The sequence below is a fragment of the Phyllostomus discolor genome, chromosome 12 (genome assembly GCF_004126475.2).
Source record: "Phyllostomus discolor isolate MPI-MPIP mPhyDis1 chromosome 12, mPhyDis1.pri.v3, whole genome shotgun sequence".
In the NCBI taxonomy this organism is placed as follows: Eukaryota; Metazoa; Chordata; class Mammalia; order Chiroptera; family Phyllostomidae; genus Phyllostomus; species Phyllostomus discolor.
In genome coordinates this window covers 1,838,312-1,858,885 of record NC_040914.2, presented here as the reverse complement: position 1 = coordinate 1,858,885, position 20,574 = coordinate 1,838,312, and the positions used below count along the sequence as shown (strand labels likewise).

Here is a 20,574-nt window from a genome sequence, read left to right as displayed (position 1 = left end):
GAACTGGCCAGAGAAGCTTTAGGCAGAGAAGGTAAGGAGGAGGATCGGGGAGTTTGGTTGGGCAGAAGGAGCTGGGGTGGTTTCAGGCTCAAGGAAGGCCAGTGCTGAGCACTGGCCGGTGACTGCCCTGCCTGGGCCTCACTGTCCTCTGCTATAAAATGGCACCAGGCCCAGCAGAGAGCTGGGAGCAGCCCCTTGCAGCTGAGGCATGGAGTGGGGGCAGTGGGTCCAGCTGGGCCTTCCCTCCCCTCCTGGCCTTTCCGTGGCTTCATCCCTGCTCATGTGTCCCAGGCAGGACTATGGCATCTGCAGCAGCAGAGGCGGAAAAGGGGTCTCCAATTGTGGTGGGGATGCTGGTCTTGGGCAACATCATTATTCTGGTGAGACATCCCCCAGTGCTGGGAGCCAAGTGGGAGGTGGGGAGAGGAGGCCAGTCTTGAGCCTGGGGTGGAGGGCGGAGGTCCAGGACTCCCCGGCAGACCAGTGCCGCAGGCTTTCTGGTTGGCCCAGCCTGGATTTGAATCTCGGCTCTGCCTCTCCCCAGCTGTGTGACCGTGAGCAAGTGGCTTTACTTCTCTATTCCTGTTTCCCTATACATAAATTATGACTTCGTTGTGGGGATATTTGTGTAGATTAATCTATGTATGAACCTCAGCTCAGAAAAAATGATTAACAAATGCTAGCTATGAACATTAACGTGATTATGGGCATAAAGTGCCTGCTTGGCACACAGCAGGCCCATGATAATGAATAATAAAAATGTCTTTTACTTAATATTTACTGTTTTTTTTTAAATATGGGATACCTGTACGTGCCTCTGAGGCAAGACAGCCTGGGTTCAAATCCTAGCTCTGCCACTTTCTATTGTAGACTTGGGGTCACCTCTCTGGGCCTCAATTTTCTCATCTGTAAGATGGAGACTTGCTGTGGTCAGGTAGCTCAGTTGGTTAGAGCATCGTCCTGATATGCACATACAAAAGGCAACCAGTGAATGTGTGGGTAGAGTGTTGAAGCAATGTTTCTCTCTCTAGTCCCTCTTTTCTCTCTCTAAAATCAATCATTAAAAAAGTTTTTAAAGATGGAGATAAAATAGTAATGCTGGAAGGATAAAATGAGCTTTGGATTAATGTTCTTAGACAAGTTTTTCACACGTGGTTACTCTTTGTATTAACCATAACAACAATGTCCACTAAAGCTGCAACTAATGATTATTACATAGAAGCCAGTTATGAGGACCAATGCCTGGCACAGAGTAAGTACTCTAGGAGTTTTAGTTTTATTGGTGTCAAAAAATCCCTCCAAGCACTTCCTCTCTTTTTTTCTGTGTCCCTCATCCCACAGACAACCAGATGCTTAGTTTTTTCAGCATGCTACAAATGCAAGCAATAGTAGCATATATACCTACTCTCTCCCATTTCTTGCCTAAAATGTAGCTCATTGCATATCATTTTTCATGCCTCCCATTTCTTCCTACTCACACAGCCTATAGGCCACTCCACAGCAGTCCTCAAGAGAGCCTCCCTGCTCTTTTTCACAACTGCATAGCACTCCATTGTATAACATCCTTGTTCCTCTATCTACAATGCTACAGGGGATCACCTTGTGGGTTTGTGATTTTCCTGCATGGACAGGTGTATGTGTAGGGTTATTTCACCAAGTGGAGTTGCTGGACCAAAGGGTTGATGTACTTATAATTCTTCTGGTAACAGCCAGATTCCCCTCTTCAGGGAATAACACTAGTAAGGGAGGGAAGGTTGACCCAGCATCTCCTCTGTGCCAGTCATGTGCTCTAGGCTTTGCATATGGCATCTCCTTCTATCTTTGAAGCAACTGGCAATGGTGACAGGCAGTGGGTTCTGACTGGGCCCTCCCCTCCTGACCTCTGTCTAGCCTCACCCCTGCTCATGAAAGGTGATGTCTTTGTCCCTTACTATTTTCTAAACAAATTTTTTAAACCTACACCCAAAGATATGTTTATTGATTTTAGAGAGAGAGAAAGAGACAATAACATCAATGTGAGACGATATTTGATGTGGAAGAGAAACATCAATTGGTTGCCCCCATCCACAAGCTAGGTATGAGCTTGACTGGAAATCAAACCCACAACCCTTTGATATGCCGGACGACGCTGCAACCGATGAACCACCTGACCAGGGCTCTTTGCCACTCTTATTATATGCCCACTTCACTGAGCAGGCAGTGGAAGGTCAGAATGAGGAAAGAACTTGCTCATGGAGATTCATGCAGCTGGGACTGCTGCCCCTGAGCTGATCTTTCTTACCGGCTGCTCTGTCTAGCTGTCAGGTCTGGCTCTGTTTGCTGAGACAGTATGGGTAACAGCTGACCAGTACCATGTGTACCCACTGATGGGCGTCTCAGGCAAGGATGATGTCTTCGCTGGTGCCTGGATCGCCATCTTCTGCGGCTTCTCCTTCTTTGTCGTGGCCAGCTTTGGAGTAGGTGCAGCGCTCTGCCGCCAGCGGTCCATGATCCTCACGGTGAGGCCCGGGAGGAGGGGATGGGGTTAGATAGGCACAAAGATCATCCTTGTAGAGTCATAATAGTAACCATCACTGCAGCCACTAGTGTGTATGCAGCATGGCACCACACCGAAGTCCTCTTGGAAATTATTTTATTTCACCTTCCCATTACCCAATAACCTAGATTCGGCTGTCTGTCTCCATCATTTCAGAAAGAAAACTGGGACACCAGGGAGGAAAAGAAGAAAGCTCTCTGCACAGGAGGACAGCTTTTGAGTAGCAGGACTGGGCTTTGAACCTCAGCTAGTTGGTCTCCAGAGTCTGGTCTCATTAGTGCTGTTGATAAAGACAATAGTAATAGCAGATCAGATACCATGTAATGAGTGCTCACTGCTTTCTAAGTGTTTTACATGGATTAGTTCATTTATTCCTCACAACCCACCATAAGATACCACCACCACCACCACCACCATCATCATCATCATCATCATCACCACCATCATTATCATGAACCCACCTGATAGTTGAAATTGAGGCTCTGAGAAGTGAGTCACTTATCCAGGGTTGCACAGTGAGTGAGTGAGTGAGTGACAGAGCCAGGAGGATTCAAATCTGAGAACTTTAGCACTTGAGCCTGTGTTCTCAATCTCTGCCAACATCAGTAACTGTAACAACAATAACTATACTTCCTAAGGGCCTCTCATGTGCCTGACACCAGGCTAAGCAGTTTAGAAAATGAGCTCCCTCAATCCTCCCAGAAGCCCTCTGAAGTTATTGCTTCTCTGCCCATTTACTAAATGAGAAAACTGACATTCAAAGAGACCAAAGCCCGTATAGTAGGGAGAGCAGGAATTCCAATCCTGACCCAGTGACACAGAGCCAACACTGTGCTTCCTCTATGGTTGACAAACCTTTAAATTCCCATGAGCACCTACTTATTCAACCAACAAATGCTTATTAAGCAAGAACCACATGCCAAACCCTATGCTAGGCACCAAAGCTATGTAGTAAGCAAAACACAAAGCCATTGCCTTTTGGGGGGATGCTCTGAGGGGGGAAGACAGTGACCAGGGAAGGGTGAGTTGGAACTGGAGAAAGGGATGGGGAAGCCTCGAAGCCAAGGAAGGCAAATGCTTAGGGGAGATGAGGAGTGAGCTTGTGTGTGAATCTTTAGGAAGAACATTCCAGGTGGAGGCAACAGCAAGAGCAAATGCTCTGAAGCCAGAGGAAGCTAGGGGACCACTGTGGCTGGAACCAAGTGGGGGTGAGGGTGAGAGAGGAGTTGAGGTGAGGGCAGATGGAGGTGAAGGAGAGAACAATGGGCAATGGACATGGAGCATGAGGAAAGAAAAAGAAGGTGGGCCTATCAGGTAGGCCTTATGGGCCTTGGTAAAGTGGCTTTACTGTAAGATGGAGCCACAATAAGGCTCTTTCCTTTCCTTTCCTGTTTTCCTCCTTTGTTTTCTTTCCTGCATTTAATTCTCTGGCATAATAATTTAACCAAAGCCCTAGAAGTTCACCCAGCTAGTAAAAAAAATTTGTGTGTGTCTATTAGTTTGTCATTAACTAAGGCCTAGAAGTTTTAAAAAATATATTATGGGAAATTTCAAACATAGACTAGAGAGAATGCCCTGATGAACCCTGTGTACCTATCACCTGGTTTCAACATGTCTATCACAGAGTGACGAACTTTGTGTCCTCTACTCCACTCCCTGCCTGCCCACATTTTTCTTTCCTGGGGTATTTTGAAGCACATTCCATACACCAAGTCATTTACCTACAGATAGTTGAGTACACATTTCTCTGATAAGGATATTATTTTAAAATAGTCAGGCATGTTATGCCACATCATATCATCTCTTGGCAGTGGAGTTGGCAAATCCATGCCCCATACCATGTTGCTTTAAGGGTAAGGGTAAAGGGTGAGAACAGGAAAATAGTTTTCATTAAACACAGATCAAAGAGATTTTTCTTTTTATTTGCACAATCACTATGCCACTGGCACACCTGCAAAATTCACCCTAGTTCCTTCATATCTATCTTCCAACACCCACTCGGGGTTCAAGTGTCCTTGGTTGTCTTGAGAATGTCTTTTTTTCTTTCTAAAGTAGACATTTATTTTACTGTATCCAAGCATATTATTAATTTCAGGAAATACTTTACACATGTTTTCATTTCATTTTTCCCTTATCATTTTATTATGGAAAATTTCAAATATACAGAAAATGGGGATGACTTGAACAGCAAACATTTGTATACCTATCACACATATGCTACCACTCGTCTTTCACATTTTTTAAAAATTGCATTTCTGTTCATCAATCCATCCCCTTGGGAGGGACTGTGATTTCACAGGCTTTGCCATGACTAGGCTGTTCTTTCATCCCTCCTTCTATCTCTCCCCAGTACCTGGTGCTCATGCTCATCGTCTACATCTTCGAGTGCGCCTCCTGCATCACGTCCTACACCCACCGAGACTATGTGAGCCAGGCAGAGGCCAGGGGAAGGGCTTGACTCCCAGGGGTAGTGTGGTGAGGGTCTCAGGCTGAGGGTGGAGATTGACTTCTACCTCCCCAGCCATCCCCACTGGACTCTATTTTTCTTGGCCCTTTACAGATGGTGTCCAACCCATCCCTGATCACCAAGCAGATGCTGACATTCTATAGTGCAGACACGGAGCAGGGCCAAGAACTGACTCGCCTCTGGGACCGCATCATGATTGAGGTGAGCAAGGAAGGGTGAGGGTGAGCAGGGAGGTTTGGAGGACCTGGGGCTCTGACCACAGAGGTAAATAGGGCTCCCACTATGCTCACACTGGTATTTGATATCTACTCATGTGGCTCTTACAAGGGATGCCCTGGTGGTTGTCATTTTCCAGATGAGTAAACAGGCCCAGAAAAGGGAAAGTCACTTGCTCTGGGTAAGTGGCTGAGCTGGGATCCAAACCTGGCAGCATAGATCCAAAATCCTTGCTCTTAATCATGACATATATTGTACTAACAATAACAGCAAACATTTAATGAGCACTAATTTCTGTTTAGCATTGTCCAAAGAACTTTGAAAGCTTATTTAATCCTCACAAGTACCCCATAAAGGAGATCAACTTTTTAGCAATAAGAAAATGAGGCAAGGAATTGAGGGGCTTGCCTGAGGTCACGCAGCTGGTAGTCCACAGAACCAGAAGGATTCAAACCCAGGATGCCAATTTCCAAAAACCACATTCTTAGCTAATCTGACATGACATGGCAGCACAGAGGAGAATATTGAGGGCTCAAGGGAAAATGAAGTCCCAATTTGGCTCAAGTGATATAGCTAGCCAGGGTTAGAACCCATGTTTGAAAGAGCTTATGTTTTCATCTTTCAAGGGCCACAAATTAAACACCCAAGGGGCTAGGAAAAGCCAGAAATCTGCCTTTTGGTGTTATTTAGCTCAGGTTTTGTTGACAATGAATTCAAAAGAATTTTAAAATAAATCACAAGTGTAGGTTTGATCCAAATCGCCCATCAGCCTCTTGGTCCTGGAACAAATATCTTCTGGTTCTTACTCACACACATGGACCCTGCCCTCCTCTTTGAGGCCCAGCACATGGGGAAGTTGGCCCCAGCAGTGGCACAGGACAGTTTCTCATTACCTGACCTCAGGCAAGCAGTTATCTGCTCTGAGCTAAAGCCTGACCCCCTGCCTTTCTCTCCAGCAAGAGTGCTGTGGCACATCTGGTCCCATGGACTGGGTGAACTTCACATCAGCCTTCCGGGCTGCCATCCCAGAGGTGGTATTTCCCTGGCCCCCACTGTGCTGTAGACGGACTGGCAACTTCATCCCCGTCAATGAACAGGGCTGCCGTCTGGGCCACATGGACTACCTATTCACCAAGGTATATCTTCTTCCTTCTGCTGCAACTGTCTGTGGTCTGTCTCGCCCTCTCTGATTCTTCTCTACCCACCTCCCCCACACCTGGCACTGTCTATTATTTCTTCTTCCCCTCTCTTGCTTTCTCTATCTCTCCCTTCTCTCAACTCTCCACCCATCTGTGTCTCCCTTCCTATGAAAGTCAATGGGATGTACACAGGGTCTGTCTGATTTAGACCTAGCACCTGCAACTTTTCTCAGGTTGTCTGGGAATATGAGCAACAATAACAATAGAAGAACACTGATAACAACCTGCCCATATTTATTGAGCTTTTACTTTGTACCAGACATCCTTTTAAGTGCTTTAGGTTTTTATCTTATTATTTTTTAATCCTTACCTGAGGATATATTTATTGATTTTCAAGAGATAGGAAGGAGGGGGGAGAAAGAGAGAGAGAGAGAGAGAGAGAGAGAGAGAGAGAGAGACATCGGTATGCTCCCCAACCAGGGATCGAACCTACAACCTAGGGATGTGCCCTTACGAAGTATCAAACCTGCAACCTTTTGGTATATGGCATGATTCTCTGACCAACTGACTCACCCTGCCAGAGCTAAATTTTTATTATTTCTCACTATAGCCAGATGAGGTAAAGATGATAATTATGCCATTTTACAGATGATGAAACTAAGAGGTAACTTACTAGTGAGGGATGGAGCTGGGGTTTGATTTTAGGTAGTTAGGCCCCAACCAGGTGCTTGAAGTACTGCAAGGGAAATGCAGAGATAGAGAAAGGACTAGAGGAGGTTAGACTAGGAGAACTGCTCCCAGCGGCTCTCTCTGGCTGCTCTTGGCTGCCCGGGCCCTTCTATGGTGTGTGTTAGATCAGGTGGGCAAACCATCTCCACCCTCAGAATCAGACAGGCATGTTTCCAGCCATGACTCTGTGCAGAGTGTTTACATGCATCCTCATGGAATCTTCACAAATGCTTTGAGAGGGCAGCGCTGTTAAGATCACCACTTCACAGATCAGAAAACTGAGGCTTAGAGGATCAGAGTCATATGTAGGCCCCATAGCCAACAAATGATAGCCCCCCCCACTCAGTTCTGTCTAAATCCAGGGCACACACCCTAAATCTTGGTTCTTGGCTGCTTCCAAGTTGGACCAGGGGTCTATATGAAGATGTGGGGCTCTAGACCCACACAGCCCCATCTCATCAGTGAGGAGATGTCCAAAGTGGAGTGATCCTAAAGACCTATATAGTTCAAACCCTTGGAACTTGTGGGCAGCGTGGTAAGCTGGCTCTAAACAAAATCACTCTCAGGCTGTCGTAATCATCATCAGGATAGCACTTACTTATACAGGGCTTGGGTTCAAGGTCACATCCTTGCTTCCTGAAACCACCCTGCAAGGTAGACACTGCTATGATCCTCATTGCACAGTGAGAAAATACAAGACAAGGAAGGAAGTGACTTTCTTGAGGGCATACAGCAAGTCTTGCTTTCAGCAGCCAACCTCCCTGAGAATTTTCTCAAACTCTCATTTTCCCTGTGCCCAGGGCTGTTTTGAACACATTGGCCACGCCATCGACAGCTACACGTGGGGCATCTCGTGGTTTGGATTTGCCATCCTGATGTGGACAGTGAGAGCCGGGGAGCCTATGGTTGGGTGGGATGTGGGTGTAAGGCTGGAGTGCTCCTAACCAGACTGCCTTCTCCTCCAGCTCCCTGTGATGCTGATAGCCATGTATTTCTACACTACACTGTGAGGAACGAGAAGGGATGGCTTCACGTACACCTCAGCCTCCTCCTTCTCCTGCTCCTTCGTCCTCCGGCTGAGGCTTGGCTGGCACCTCATCTCTCCACTTTCCACCTCCCTTACCCTTTCCTCTTTCTACTCCTAGTATATTTTACCAGGTTTCTGAGGTCTGCTAGGAACTGAGGATGCCCTGAAACCCCTGAACATGTGTACATGGACCTTTAACCCTTAACCTCATTTCATTTGGTTGATTCTTGAACTATCTATCAGTGTCAATTTAAAGTCTTGTCCTTAGATCTCACCATCCCACTCAGAGATGTCTCCTTCCTGGTGGATGTTGCCATTATTACTGAGTGGTTTATGATGATCTATGTAAGCTCTGGTAGACTGGGATTGCTATGAGGGGAGAGACAAGTTCTGTCATGGTCATTTATTTTCCCCAGCATTGCCCAGCACTGGACTGAGTATAGATAGTCAATAAATACTGTTTGAATGAGTTAATTTGTTTTCTTCTGGGAAAGATGAATGAACAAGAACTCTATCAATGGAAGTGGCAGAAACCCAATTGGCACTGACTGAAATATAAAATGAAATTTATTGGCTCATGTAACTGAGTTAACAGGGCTGGATCCAGGAGTTCAGACTAGGTTTTCAAGAAACCTGCTTCATACTAAGACAGGATTTCTCTGCAACACCAGATGTATATCATTATAGCTAAGTAACACAGTGGTGAGAAAGGATCTATGTCCCAATAGCTTTAGCCAAGGTCAAGGATTAAACCTCACTGCCTTGGTTTAGGTTCCAGGCCCACCCTTTAGTTATAAAAGGAAGAGCACCTGGACTAATGCATCCAAAGGTGGTGCTGCGATAGTGTTTGTTTATCAAGGGAAAATTAGATTTCAGGGCTGATGGACCAGTATAGGTGATAGATATCCTCCTATTAGGGACTAAAGCTTCCGGCAAGTTCTCTAAGGGGTGCATGACACACAACAAACTTTAAGAATCTCATCATCATTTGCCTCTTGAAGCAAGCCCATCCTCTGGACATTTTATAGCAATTAGGCTCTGCCAGGAGAGACTGGCTTCACTCTCCATCATACAAAGTTTCTCAAGGTCCTCATTTACTCCATTGATCTGTCGATGGTGTGCAAATGCTAAATTCAGATATTGGCTTTTAAAAATCTGTAATGGTCAGTTGGAAACAACCTAATATCCATCAGCAGGGGATGGGTTGTACAACTCTTGTTATGTCCTTGGACTGGAATTCTCTGTGGCTGTTAAAAAAAATGATAGATTGAGTTGTAAGCTGATATAAAAAGATGCCATAATGGTATAAATAATCCAAAAGAATATATAAGGTGATTTCATTACAGTAACCTAAATGAGTATCAGTAGGGGACTGGTTAAATTAGCTATGCAGAGGCAGCAGGGAGTCAGGAGGGAGGAACTCTGGAGGTGCCCCAGGGCTAAGATAAAGGACATCCATAGAGGACAAGAGACCCTGTTCTACCACTGGTTGTTTCTGCTTTCTGAAAAAGCACTGAATCATGGTGACTTATGAATGCACATGCGAAGAAGATACTATATGACCCCTGCTTCATTATAATAACATTATAATAAATTAACATTGTGCAACCCCCTTTTCCAGCAGCCAATCAAGGAAAATCATAGGAGACCACATGTGCTGTAGATTTAAAGTAATATAACTACTTGCACATGCACACTAAAACCCCACCAAAACTAGCCAGGAAGGAACTGTCCTATAAGAACAGAATCCCTCTAGCCCCTGAGGTCAGTCTCTGCTCAGAGTTGGCCCGCTTCCATGTTCTGTGGAGTGTACTACCGCTTAATAAATCTGCTCTCTCTCTTTCTGCTATAAACTCTCTGTGTGTTCAGTTTAATTCTTTGTCTGCAATCACCAAGAACCTGGTTACCTGTGCCCACCTATGACAATGCAATATCTTTACTTTGGAACACCACACAATAGTAAAAAATAATGTTTTAACAAAGAAAAATCTCCAAGAAATGCAAAGTAGAAAAATTTGCAAACCATATATAATACTTTAATTTCTGTAGACACAGATGCAGGGTTGCTTTTTTAAAAAATGGTCGAAGTATTTTAAATAATGTTTAAAAGAATAGGGAAAATAATTTTTAAAAAGCAAAAATTAAGCCCTGGCTGGCGTAGCTCAGTGGATTGCGCTCAGGCTGCGAACCAAAGTATCGCAGGTTCAATTCCCAGTCAGGTCACATACCTGGGTTGCAGGCCACAGCCCCCAGCAACTGCATATTGATGTTTCTCTCTCTCTTTCTCCTTCCCTTCCCTCTCTAAGAATAAATAAATAAAATCTTTTTAAAAAAGCAAAAATTATATGTATCCCCATCACTTAGAAGTTTATAAAAATTTGGAAATGGAAGTGTCCTGTGTTCCACTTCATAGTAAATCCCACCCACCCAAATCTGGCCCAACGCTTACCTAGATAATTGCTATTAACACATAATAAATTTCTTTTTTGGCTTTTCAAAAGTTTATATCAACAGATCTATATATATAGATCTGTTATACTTATATAAGTACACACACGCTTAATAGAATCATGCTTTAAATATTTAGTTTGCAACTTGCTTTCTTCACTTAACTATATATTATGGTCATCTTCACATCTTTTTTTTAATTATTGCAATATATTTCAGAGTATAGCTGTATCATAGATCATCATGCTCTGTTGTTAAATAAACAAGGGAAGGAGCAAAACAGTATGCATAAGTGATTTTTTATAAAAATTATGTAAGCATATTTCCCATGAAGGACTCCTTTGAGAAAGAGAGTGGGATGGAGGATGAAAGGAGGAGGAATGTTCACATTATATATATCTTTGAAACTATTTTTGTAAAGATCATCTATTATTTTTTAAAAACAAAGACTATTAGGGAGTTTCTGAGATTCTAAACAATATACAGCTTTACTTTTGAAGCCAGAATTTTAAAACATCGCTTAGATGTGATATGCACCATATTTTAACACTCAAGGGCCCCTCCAGGTTAACTGGTTTAACTGGTTTTTCTGCAGGCCATGGAATGAAACTTCTCCCCCATCCCTGGGTACATATTTGGCTGTCTTGTAAAAGTGTCAAAGGAATGGCTGTGGTAGGGGGAGGGTGGAATTCTGACCTAATCTACTTACTTTTTTTTTAAAGATTTTGTTTATTTATTTTTAGAGAAGGGAAGGGAAGGAGAAAAAAAAGGAGAGAAACATCAACGTGTGGTTGCCTCTCACTGGGGACCTGGCCCGCAACCCAGGCAGGTGCTCTGACCAGCAATCAAACCAGCAACCCTTTGATTCGCAGGCTGGTGCTCAATCCACTGAGCAGACCAGCCAGGGATAATCTACTTACTTGTAAATTCAGATATGTGCTCACGAGCAAGTTCACAGTGACCTCGTGTGTGGCTGGGAATTTCTGAGAGAAGCAAAGAGGGAGCACTGGGTTCTCACTAGCCCCACCACACTGAGCCTCAGTGTGCCCCTTTGAGAAATGGGGGTTCCAACAGTCCCTAGTTGATAGCACACAGCTCAAACATTCTTGAGAGTTCAAGAACTGGTAGACCTTTTTATTATGAATCAGGAATTTTCTCAACCCTGTGTAATCAGAATCAAATGCAAAAGTAAACTGTCTGCTGAGGCTGCATCTGTCTTCACTAAACCCCAATTTCAAATGTTTGGGGCTCCACCATCCTCATATAGAAACTGATTCTATGAAGTGACTCAGATATTTGCACTTATAAAAGTAAAGTCATACTTGAAAATGACTGGTGCTTTCTCTGAGAGATGAGTTCAGCAAATGTTAGAGTTAATATGACATTTTTGGGGCTAAGGGTCTTTAAAGAATGTTTATGGAATTAATGAAGACTAATATGCATCAAATCAGTTTTTCCCTTAAAACTCACATTGCAAAAAAAAAAAGTTTAATGTGCCCTGGCTGGTGTGGCTCAGTGGACTGAGCCCTGGCCTGCAAACCGAAAGGTCGAGGGTTTGATTCCCAATCAGGGCACATGCCTGGGTTGCAGGTCAATGTTTCTCTCCCTCTTTCTCCCTCCCTTCCCTTCTCGCTAAAAATAAATAAATAAAATCTTAAAAAAAGAAAAGAAAAAATATTTAATGTCATGGAAATAATGACATGGTTGTAAAATTGATATATGAAAAAAGAAGTTTACAAAATAGCATGCCAAGTATGATTGCCTTTCTGATAAAAATATAAATATGTGCACATTTGCATTAAACTTGTTAACTTTTTCTAAGTCTCCCAAAGGTTAGCACTGGTCTTTGAGGAAGAAGAGACACTTTCAGGGGATTTTTATTTTATTCCTTGGGCATTTTGGTATTTTCCAAATATTCTATGATGATTATTGCTTTTGTTCTCCAACAAAAATAAAAAATAAATGTTTGTAAAAACGTCACTGCTGGACATGAGATATGTATTGAGGAAAGAGTTATCACTAAATATTTTTATTCTTTCACTGAGTAGTCAAGACATGTCAGGCCTTGACAGATGCTGTATCTTAGGGTCAAGCTGGCTTCTGTGCAGACACTAGGCAGGCCTCTCCACCTCTGTCACACATCTGCCACTACCTTCTCTGGCTCCATCTGGCCACATACCTTTAGAGTGTGGCTCAGCCAGACTGCCAGCAGTTTGACGTGTCCAAGGTAGGCTTCAGCCAGCAGGACAGGTTTATCTGCCCTGGTCCCTTCTCTCAGAGGCCCACATCTGTGGGTGAGAGGAGAGCAAAGACATGAGATTCAGGACACTTAAGAGAGAGAGGTGACAGTCATTCAGTGGCTGCTCCTAATATGGCTCCCCAGTGCCCTCAGCACAAAGCCCAGCTCCTCAGCCATGCCCTGCAGGGCCATTATGGCCCATCTCCTTGCCACATACCCAAGCTTATATCTCTCCCTAGCCCCACTGAGCCAATCTTTCTTTCACCATCTGAGAATAAACTACAGTGTTCTATAGCAATCAAGCAGGAACACACCTCTGACTACATCCACTGTAACTTCCATAAGGGCAAGCTGTCTTATCCACTAAAATGTGAAACTTATATACCTTTGACTTAACTGATTCCACCTCTGGGAATTTATCCTGAATATACACTTGCAAGTTTGTACAAATACCTATGTACAAGGGGTAACTGAAAGCAATAACTAAGAAACATCCTAAATCATGTCAGAAGGAAACCAGTTATATAATTCGTTTTTTTCATATCATGGAGTACCATGCAACTAAGTTTAAAGGTCACCACTTTTATATTTGCTGATATGAAACCATCTCCAAGACAGATTATTCACTGACAAAAAGGCAAAGCACAAAACAATGTATGCTAAATGCAATCCTAGATTGGATCTTGGAAGAGAAAAAAAGACATCAGTGTAAAAACTAGTATAACCCTAATAAAATCTAGTGTTTAATGGCATTGTACCAATGTTTATTTCAAGATTTTGATGAATATACCATGGCTATGTACTATGCCAACATTAGGGGAAACTTGGAGAAGGGTATACAAGAATGCTCTGTAGTAGCTTTGCATCTTTTCTATAAATCTAAAATTCTTCCAAGATAAAAAGTTTATATGCAAAAAAAAACCACACAAACAAAGAACACCTGACTGTATCTTTCTATATTTGTAGACCTCTAAAGAGGAGGACTAAGCCCTGGCTGGTGTGGTTCAGTGGATCGAGTGCCAGTCTGCGAAAAGAAAGGTCTCTAGTTCAATTTCCAGTCAGGGCATAGGCCTGGGTTGTGGGTGGGTCCCCGGTGAGGGGCTTGCAAGAAGCAACCACACATTGGTGTTTCTCTCCCTCTCTGTCTCCCTCCTTTCTCCTTGCTCTAAAAGTAAATAAATCTTTTTTTTAAAAAGAGGAGGAAAAAAGAAGTTTGTGTATGCACAAGATACATTCTTTCTCATTAACTGTCCTATTGTGATTAATTTTTCTTAATTCAGGAAAGCTTATTCAGCTTGAAAATTGGTAAATATTTTAAAAATAATTTACATTCACACTTGCATCATGGCTTTGTCAGAGTACCTAATGTCATTATTTGAAAATTTTAATCTGATAGCACTATTTCCAACCAAATGTCTTCATTTTGGATTGCAGTTAGAAATTAAACAAGGCTGAGGAACAGAGTGAAAGGAAACAAGGCAGTTCACTAGAAACCAACTCACCAAATGTTCAGGTTACCCAATGGCCCACTCACTAAATTGATCAAAAATGCTTTTAATAGTGTCAGCCAAAATGGTTTAACAGATTGTAAGGAAATGTTTTTTGTTTTGTTTTGTTTTTTACTTAGTTCCCCTCAGAAAAACTGAGCTAAAAGTGTCCTGTGTCAGAGATGGAACAGACAACAGGGAAGAGGCTTATCAGAAGGGTAGGAACCTGGAGACAGTAATAGCCTTCAGAAAATGGCCACTGACTTTGCTGGTTCTCCAATGTATCCTTGCTGATCCTGAGTTATGTGTGAGAACCAGGAATCCAGTGTGGGTTAACCTACCTTATATAGGAAAGCTTACATTTCCATGTAAGGTTTTGCAAAATGATCATATAAGTCCTGGGGATTCAAGGGCTGTAGTGCTATAAGAATTAACTCGGACTTCCGGCAAGATGGAGGAATAGGTGGTCGCACCGTACCTCCTCGTACAACCAAGATTAGAAAACCAATAATTTACAACAATAATTTACTATCAGAATAACACCCAGATCCGGCAGAGGATTTATCTGAATGGAAGTCGGGCAGCCAAGAACTTGAAGTAGACACGTTTATCCGGACTGGTAGGAGAAGACGAGCAGGCGGGCGCGGGGCTGGCTCAGGTCGGCGGCGCGCGGAGGTCAGGGGAAGGTTTGGCACGAAATCGGCGCAAAAGCCATCGGGCAAGTAAGAAGGCAGCGGTGATCCCTGAGTACGCAAGCTGCGGCTGGCAGACCCAGAGGGGCAGCGATTGTGGACCAGGGCAGAACTCGCAGCCCGGAAGCCCAGACTAGGGTCTGAGTCCAGGGGAACGGAACTACCGCCATTGTTTTCTCCCGTCCCGCTCCCGCTCCCGCCCCGCCCCCACATATAACGTCACAATCTAGCGACTGGGGTGCCCAGCCCCGGTGAGCACCTAAGGCTCCGCCCCCCACCGTAACAAGAGTGACCAGACCGGGGGAAAAAAAAAAAAGGAGAGACAGGGGGAAAAAAAAACACCATGTTTTCAACAGAGCAAATCAGTCCCCCAGGACTCATCCTTTTGAGCGACCAAGAATTAGCCAATCTATCAGATGCGCAGTTCAAAACACTGGTGATCAGAAAGCTCACGGAACTGGTGGATTTTGGACGAAATTTAGATGAAAGAATGCAGAGTACCATAAAACAGATGCAGGAAGACACGCGGAGGAGAGCCAATAGCGAAAGGAAGGACTATGAGTCTCAAAACAATACAGTGGACCAGAAGGAAGATAGAATCAACCAAGCAGGAAAGCATGATGAAATAAGAATTCAAAAAATTGAGGAAAAGATTAAGAGCATCCAAGACACCCTTAAACGTTCCAATATCTGAATTATAGGGGTACCAGAATCGGAAGGGGAAAAGCAACAGATTGAGCACGTATTTGAACAAATAATAAAGGAGAACTTCCCCAATCTGGCAAAGGGAACAGTCTTCCAAGAAATCCAAGAAGCTCAGAGAGCCCCAAAGAAGTTGGACCCAAGAAGAAAGACACCAAGGCACATCATAATTACATTAGCCAAGGTAAAAACAAAGGAGAGAATCCTAGAAGCAGCAAGAGGTAAGGGGACAGTAGCCTACAAAGGAGTTCCCATCAGACTGTCAGCTGATTTCTCCAAAGAGACCTTACAGGCAAGAAGGGGCTGGAAAGAAATATTCCAAGTCATGAAAGACAAGGACCTACATCCCAGATTGCTCTATCCAGCAAAGCTCTCATTTAGAATGGAAGGGCAGATAAAGTGCTTCTCAGATAAGGTCAAGTTAAAGGAGTTCATCATCACCAAGCCCTTATTTTATGAAATGCTAAAGGGACTTATCTAAGAAAAGAAGATAAAGAAAAGACATGTATAGTAAAAGGACAGCAAACTCACAAATATCAACAACCACACCTAAAGCAAAACCAAAAGAAACTAAGTAAACAATTAGAACAGGAACAGAACCACAGAAATGGAGGGCACATGGAGGGTTAGCAGCAGCAGGGTGGGAGGAGGAGAGAGGGGGAAAAGGTATAGAGAATAAGTAGCATAGAATGTAGGTTGAAAATAGATAGGGGGAGGGCAAGAATAGTACGGGAAATGTAGAAACTAAAGAACTCATAAATATGACACATGGACATGAACTAAAGGGGGAAATGTGGGTGGGAGGGGGTACAGGGTGGAGGGGAGAGAAGGGGGGAAATGGGACAACTGTAATAGCATAATCAATAAAATATATTTAAAAAAAAAAAAAAGAATTAACTCTCCAGATCCATTGAGAACCTATCTTAGCCAGACAATGTCACTGATACCAATATGCTAGAGAGCCTATGAAGCTTTGTTGAGACAGGTTACTTCTGCCCATCCTACATGATAAAATTGTAAATATCTTTCCAGTAAATTTGTGAATACCATCAACTTATTCATGCATTTTAGTATTTATTTCTTGCCTATCACATGCATTAGGCATTGTCCTAGGTTCTGGGGGATCCAGCAGGGAACAAATCAAGACCTCACTTTCTCCCCTTATAAAGCCTACCTTTTGGAGGGGAGATGGAGAAAACAAATAAGGAAAACAGATATGTTAGAGAATAGTAAGTGCTAAGGAGAAAAAGAAAATGTAAAAATGAAAGAATTTTTAAAACTAGTGTAGAAGGGAGGCAGGGATTTTTCATCACCACTTCCTCATCCTGGCTGGATGTGTAAGCTCACAGCAGTGGCATGCACCCCCTCTAGGTTGTTTTCCATTGTCCTACTTGGATGCTGTGCTGTCCCATCACCATGGTGGGGGAAGGGGATGGCGAACTCTGATTGACCACTCCTGGGACATGTGCCTTGAGATAGAGTCAGCCTCATTCAATGGTCCAGGATGGGAGCAGGGAGGAGTAAGCTACTCAGAGCAGGCTAGGAAGGAAGCAAAAATATTTATTAAAAAAAATTTACATTTGCCCTGGCTGGCGTAGCTCAATGGATTGAGCATGGGCTTTGAACCAAAGCATCACAGGTTTGATTCCCAGTCAGGGCACATGCCTGGGTTTCAGGCCACAGCCCCCAGCAACGGCACATTGATGTTTCTCTCTCTCTCTCTCTCTCTCTCTCTCTCTCTCTCTCTTTCTCCCTCCCTTCCCTCTCTAAAATAAATAAATAAAATCTTTAAACAATACATTTATTAAAAACAGCAATTTCTAGCCAAATAATATAAAGTATTTTAAATTCATTATTTGAAAGTATATACAGCTTTGTATAAATAAACAATGAAACTGTACAGAGTTAAACAAATATTCATTTAGCAAACAAGTTGAATCACCATCACCTACTCAGCACTTCATAAAGTGTTTCATAAATAAAATATTTAAAACACAAGAAAAAGTGCCATTAAATATTTTAACCTTAATAACACACTCTGCTCAGTACACCTATCAAATCAGTCATAATATTGTACAAGTAAACAGACCCTGGAGGCAGAAAGGACCACTATCCCCTCTCCTCATCAACATTCCACCTGATGATAAATGACACACAAAGCACTGAGAATTGAATGTTAGCCATCTCACTACTGTCATTTTTCTTAATAACGGGGGCCCCATCACTAACCTGTGTCTGTTGTCAGTTCATTGCCTCAATTGCAACGTTTAACAGCTGGCACAAGGTTAGGCCTTGTCAGTAGAGGGCGCTGGAAGGACATTGCAGGAGTTAGGAATCCTCAGATTCCAATGATTTGTTCTTGTTCCTTCTTGCTTGTGACCAGTAGGTGGCTGTTATTCTGCACATTGTAGCCCACCACCTTCAGCACATTCTTGAGTTCAGCTAGGGGACACATCACTTGACCCAAGCAAAAGATCTATTGAAAACATGAAATAGAATTATGATTTCTCACTGAATTGACTGTCTTTTCATATGTTCTGGAAATGGAAAGATGCAAAAGAGAGGCACTGGTCTTTTCGAAGAGCCATTTTCAGTCCTGCTGGGAAATCAATTTTTTTAAAAAAGGCCCTGCTCCTGACTGGTGTGGCCCAGTAGGTTGGGTATTGTGTCGTGAAGCGAAAAGTCGCTGGTTCAGTTTTGGGTCAGGGCACATGCCTGGGTTGCGGGTTTGGTCCCCCAGTTAGGGCGTGTATGTGAGGCAATAGATTGATGTTTCTCTCTGACGTCAATGTTTCTCTCCCTCTCTTCCTTCCCCTCTCTCTAAAAATAAATAAATAAAATCTTTAAAAATATATCCTTGGTATTAAAGCTCATCTCATAAAAAATTCAGCCCTGGCTGGTGTGGCTCAGTGGATTGAGCACTGCCCTGAGAACCAAAGGGTCGACGGTTTGATTCCCAGTCAGGGCACATGCCTGTGTTGCAGGCCAGGTCCCTGGTTGGGGGCGTGGAGAGGCAATCATTTAATGTTTCTCTCACACATTGATGTTTCTCTCCCTCTCTTTCTCCCTCCCTTTCTATCTCTCTAAAAATATAAATAAGTATTTTTAAAAATAAAAAAATCATTCATAATATTAAGGAGACAAGTCTGGAAACTGATTTTTCAGCTTTTAAGATCTATACCCATACTAAAGGCAAGTGACATTTCTTGCCTAGAAACTACTCTGATCCAGAGTAATTTAGTTAGCTTTTGTTAACCACTTCCAAAACACAGTGCCTATATATATATAAAATTGATTATGCTATTACAGTTGTCCCATTTTCCCCCCTTCACTCCCCTCCACCCTGCATACCCCCTCCCACCCACATTTCCCCTTTAGTTGATGTCCATGTGTCATACTTATAAGTTCTTTAGCTTCTACATTTCCCATACTATTCTTGCCCTCCCCCTGTCTATTTTTTACCTACCATCTATGTTACTTATTCTCTGTACCTTTTCCCCCTCTCTCCTCCTCCCACTTCCCTGTTACTAACCCTCTATGTGATCTCCATTTCTGTGGTTCTGTTCCTGTTCTAGTTGTTTGCTTAGTTTGTTTTTGTTTTAGGTGTGGCTGTTAATAATTGTGAGTTTGCTGTCCTTTTACTGTACATGTTTTTTATCTTCTTTTTCTTAGATAAGTCCCTTTAACATTTCATATAATAAGGGCTTGGTGATGATGAACTCCTTCAACTTGACCTTATCTGAGAAGCACTTTATCTGCCCTTCCATTCTAAATGAAAGCTTTGCTGGATAGAGCAATCTCAGACTTAGGTCCTTGACTTTCATGACTTGGAATACTTCTTTCCAGCCCCTTCTTGCCTGCAAGGTCTCTTTTGAGAAATCAGCTGACAGTCTTACGGGAACTCCTTTGTAGGTAATTGTCTCCTTTTCTCTTGCTGCTTCTAAGATTCTCTCCTTCATTTTAACCTTGGGTAATATAATTATGATGTGCCTTGGTGTGTTCCTTCTTGGGTCCAACTATTTTGGGACTCTCTGAGCTCCCTGGACTTCCTGGAAGTCTATTTCCTTTGCCAGATTCAGGAAGTTCTTCTTTATTATTTGTTCAAATAACTTGTTCAAATAACTGTTATTTTCCACTTCTTGCTCTTCCTCTTCCCCTTTTGGTAGCCCTATGATTTGGATGTTGGAATGTTTAAAGATGTCCTGGAAGTTCCTAAGCCTCTCCTCATTTTTTTGAATTCTTGTTTCTCCATTCTTTTCTGATTGAATGTTTCTTTCTTCCTTCTGGTCCACTCCATTGATTTGAGTTCCAGTTTCCTTCCCATCACTATTGGTTCCCTGTATATTTTCCTTTATTTCATTTAGTGTAGCCTTCATTTTTTTCATCTAATTTGCAACCAATTCTGCAACCATGCTCAACCAATTCTGTGAGCATCCTGATCACCAGTGTTTTGAACTGTGCATCTGATAGGTTGGCAACCTCTTTGTCGCTTAGTTGCATTGTTTGGGGGGCCTTTGATCTGTTCTTTCATTTGGGCCTTTTTTTTTTTTTGTCTTGACGCACCTGTTACATAGTAAGGGGCAGAGTTTTAGGTGTTTACCAGGGCGGGGTATCCTACCTCGCTGCATTGTGATGCTATATGTGGGGCAGGGGTCTGAGAGGTAACAATGGCACTTGCTCCACTCTCTGCTGGATCTCAGTCACTTTCCCCACTTCCCACAAGCAAACTGGGCCCTTCTGGTGTTGATTTCTGTGTGGGTGGGCTTGTGTACATTCTAGGACCCTGTGGGTCTCTCCAACGAACTCTCCTGTGAGGCTAGGAGTCTCTCCAGGCACCTCAACCCCCACAGGTGTTTTCAATTGGTGTTTTGAGGCTTTATTTCCGAGCGCTG

General features: G+C 43.1%; 1 protein-coding gene across 3 annotated transcripts; it reads left to right on the top strand.

Moving 5' to 3' along the window:
* The first annotated feature begins 208 nt into the window (after window positions 1–208).
* On the top strand, window positions 209–9,239 carry UPK1A (uroplakin 1A). 3 transcript variants are annotated; one of them, XM_028530271.2, is made up of 7 exons: window positions 211–380; window positions 2,298–2,498; window positions 4,887–4,961; window positions 5,097–5,204; window positions 6,176–6,355; window positions 7,888–7,971; window positions 8,053–9,239. In XM_028530271.2, the coding sequence occupies exons 1-7, from the start codon at window positions 300–302 to the stop codon at window positions 8,095–8,097; spliced, it is 774 nt and encodes a 257-aa protein (XP_028386072.1). In that variant the 5' UTR covers window positions 211–299; the 3' UTR covers window positions 8,098–9,239. The 3 variants fall into 3 exon arrangements, with proteins under 3 accessions (XP_035868256.1, XP_035868255.1, XP_028386072.1); XM_036012363.1 differs by lacking the exon at window positions 7,888–7,971 and having other exon boundaries at window positions 209–380; XM_036012362.1 differs by lacking the exon at window positions 4,887–4,961 and having other exon boundaries at window positions 210–380.
* Window positions 9,240–20,574: the final 11,335 nt, after the last annotated feature.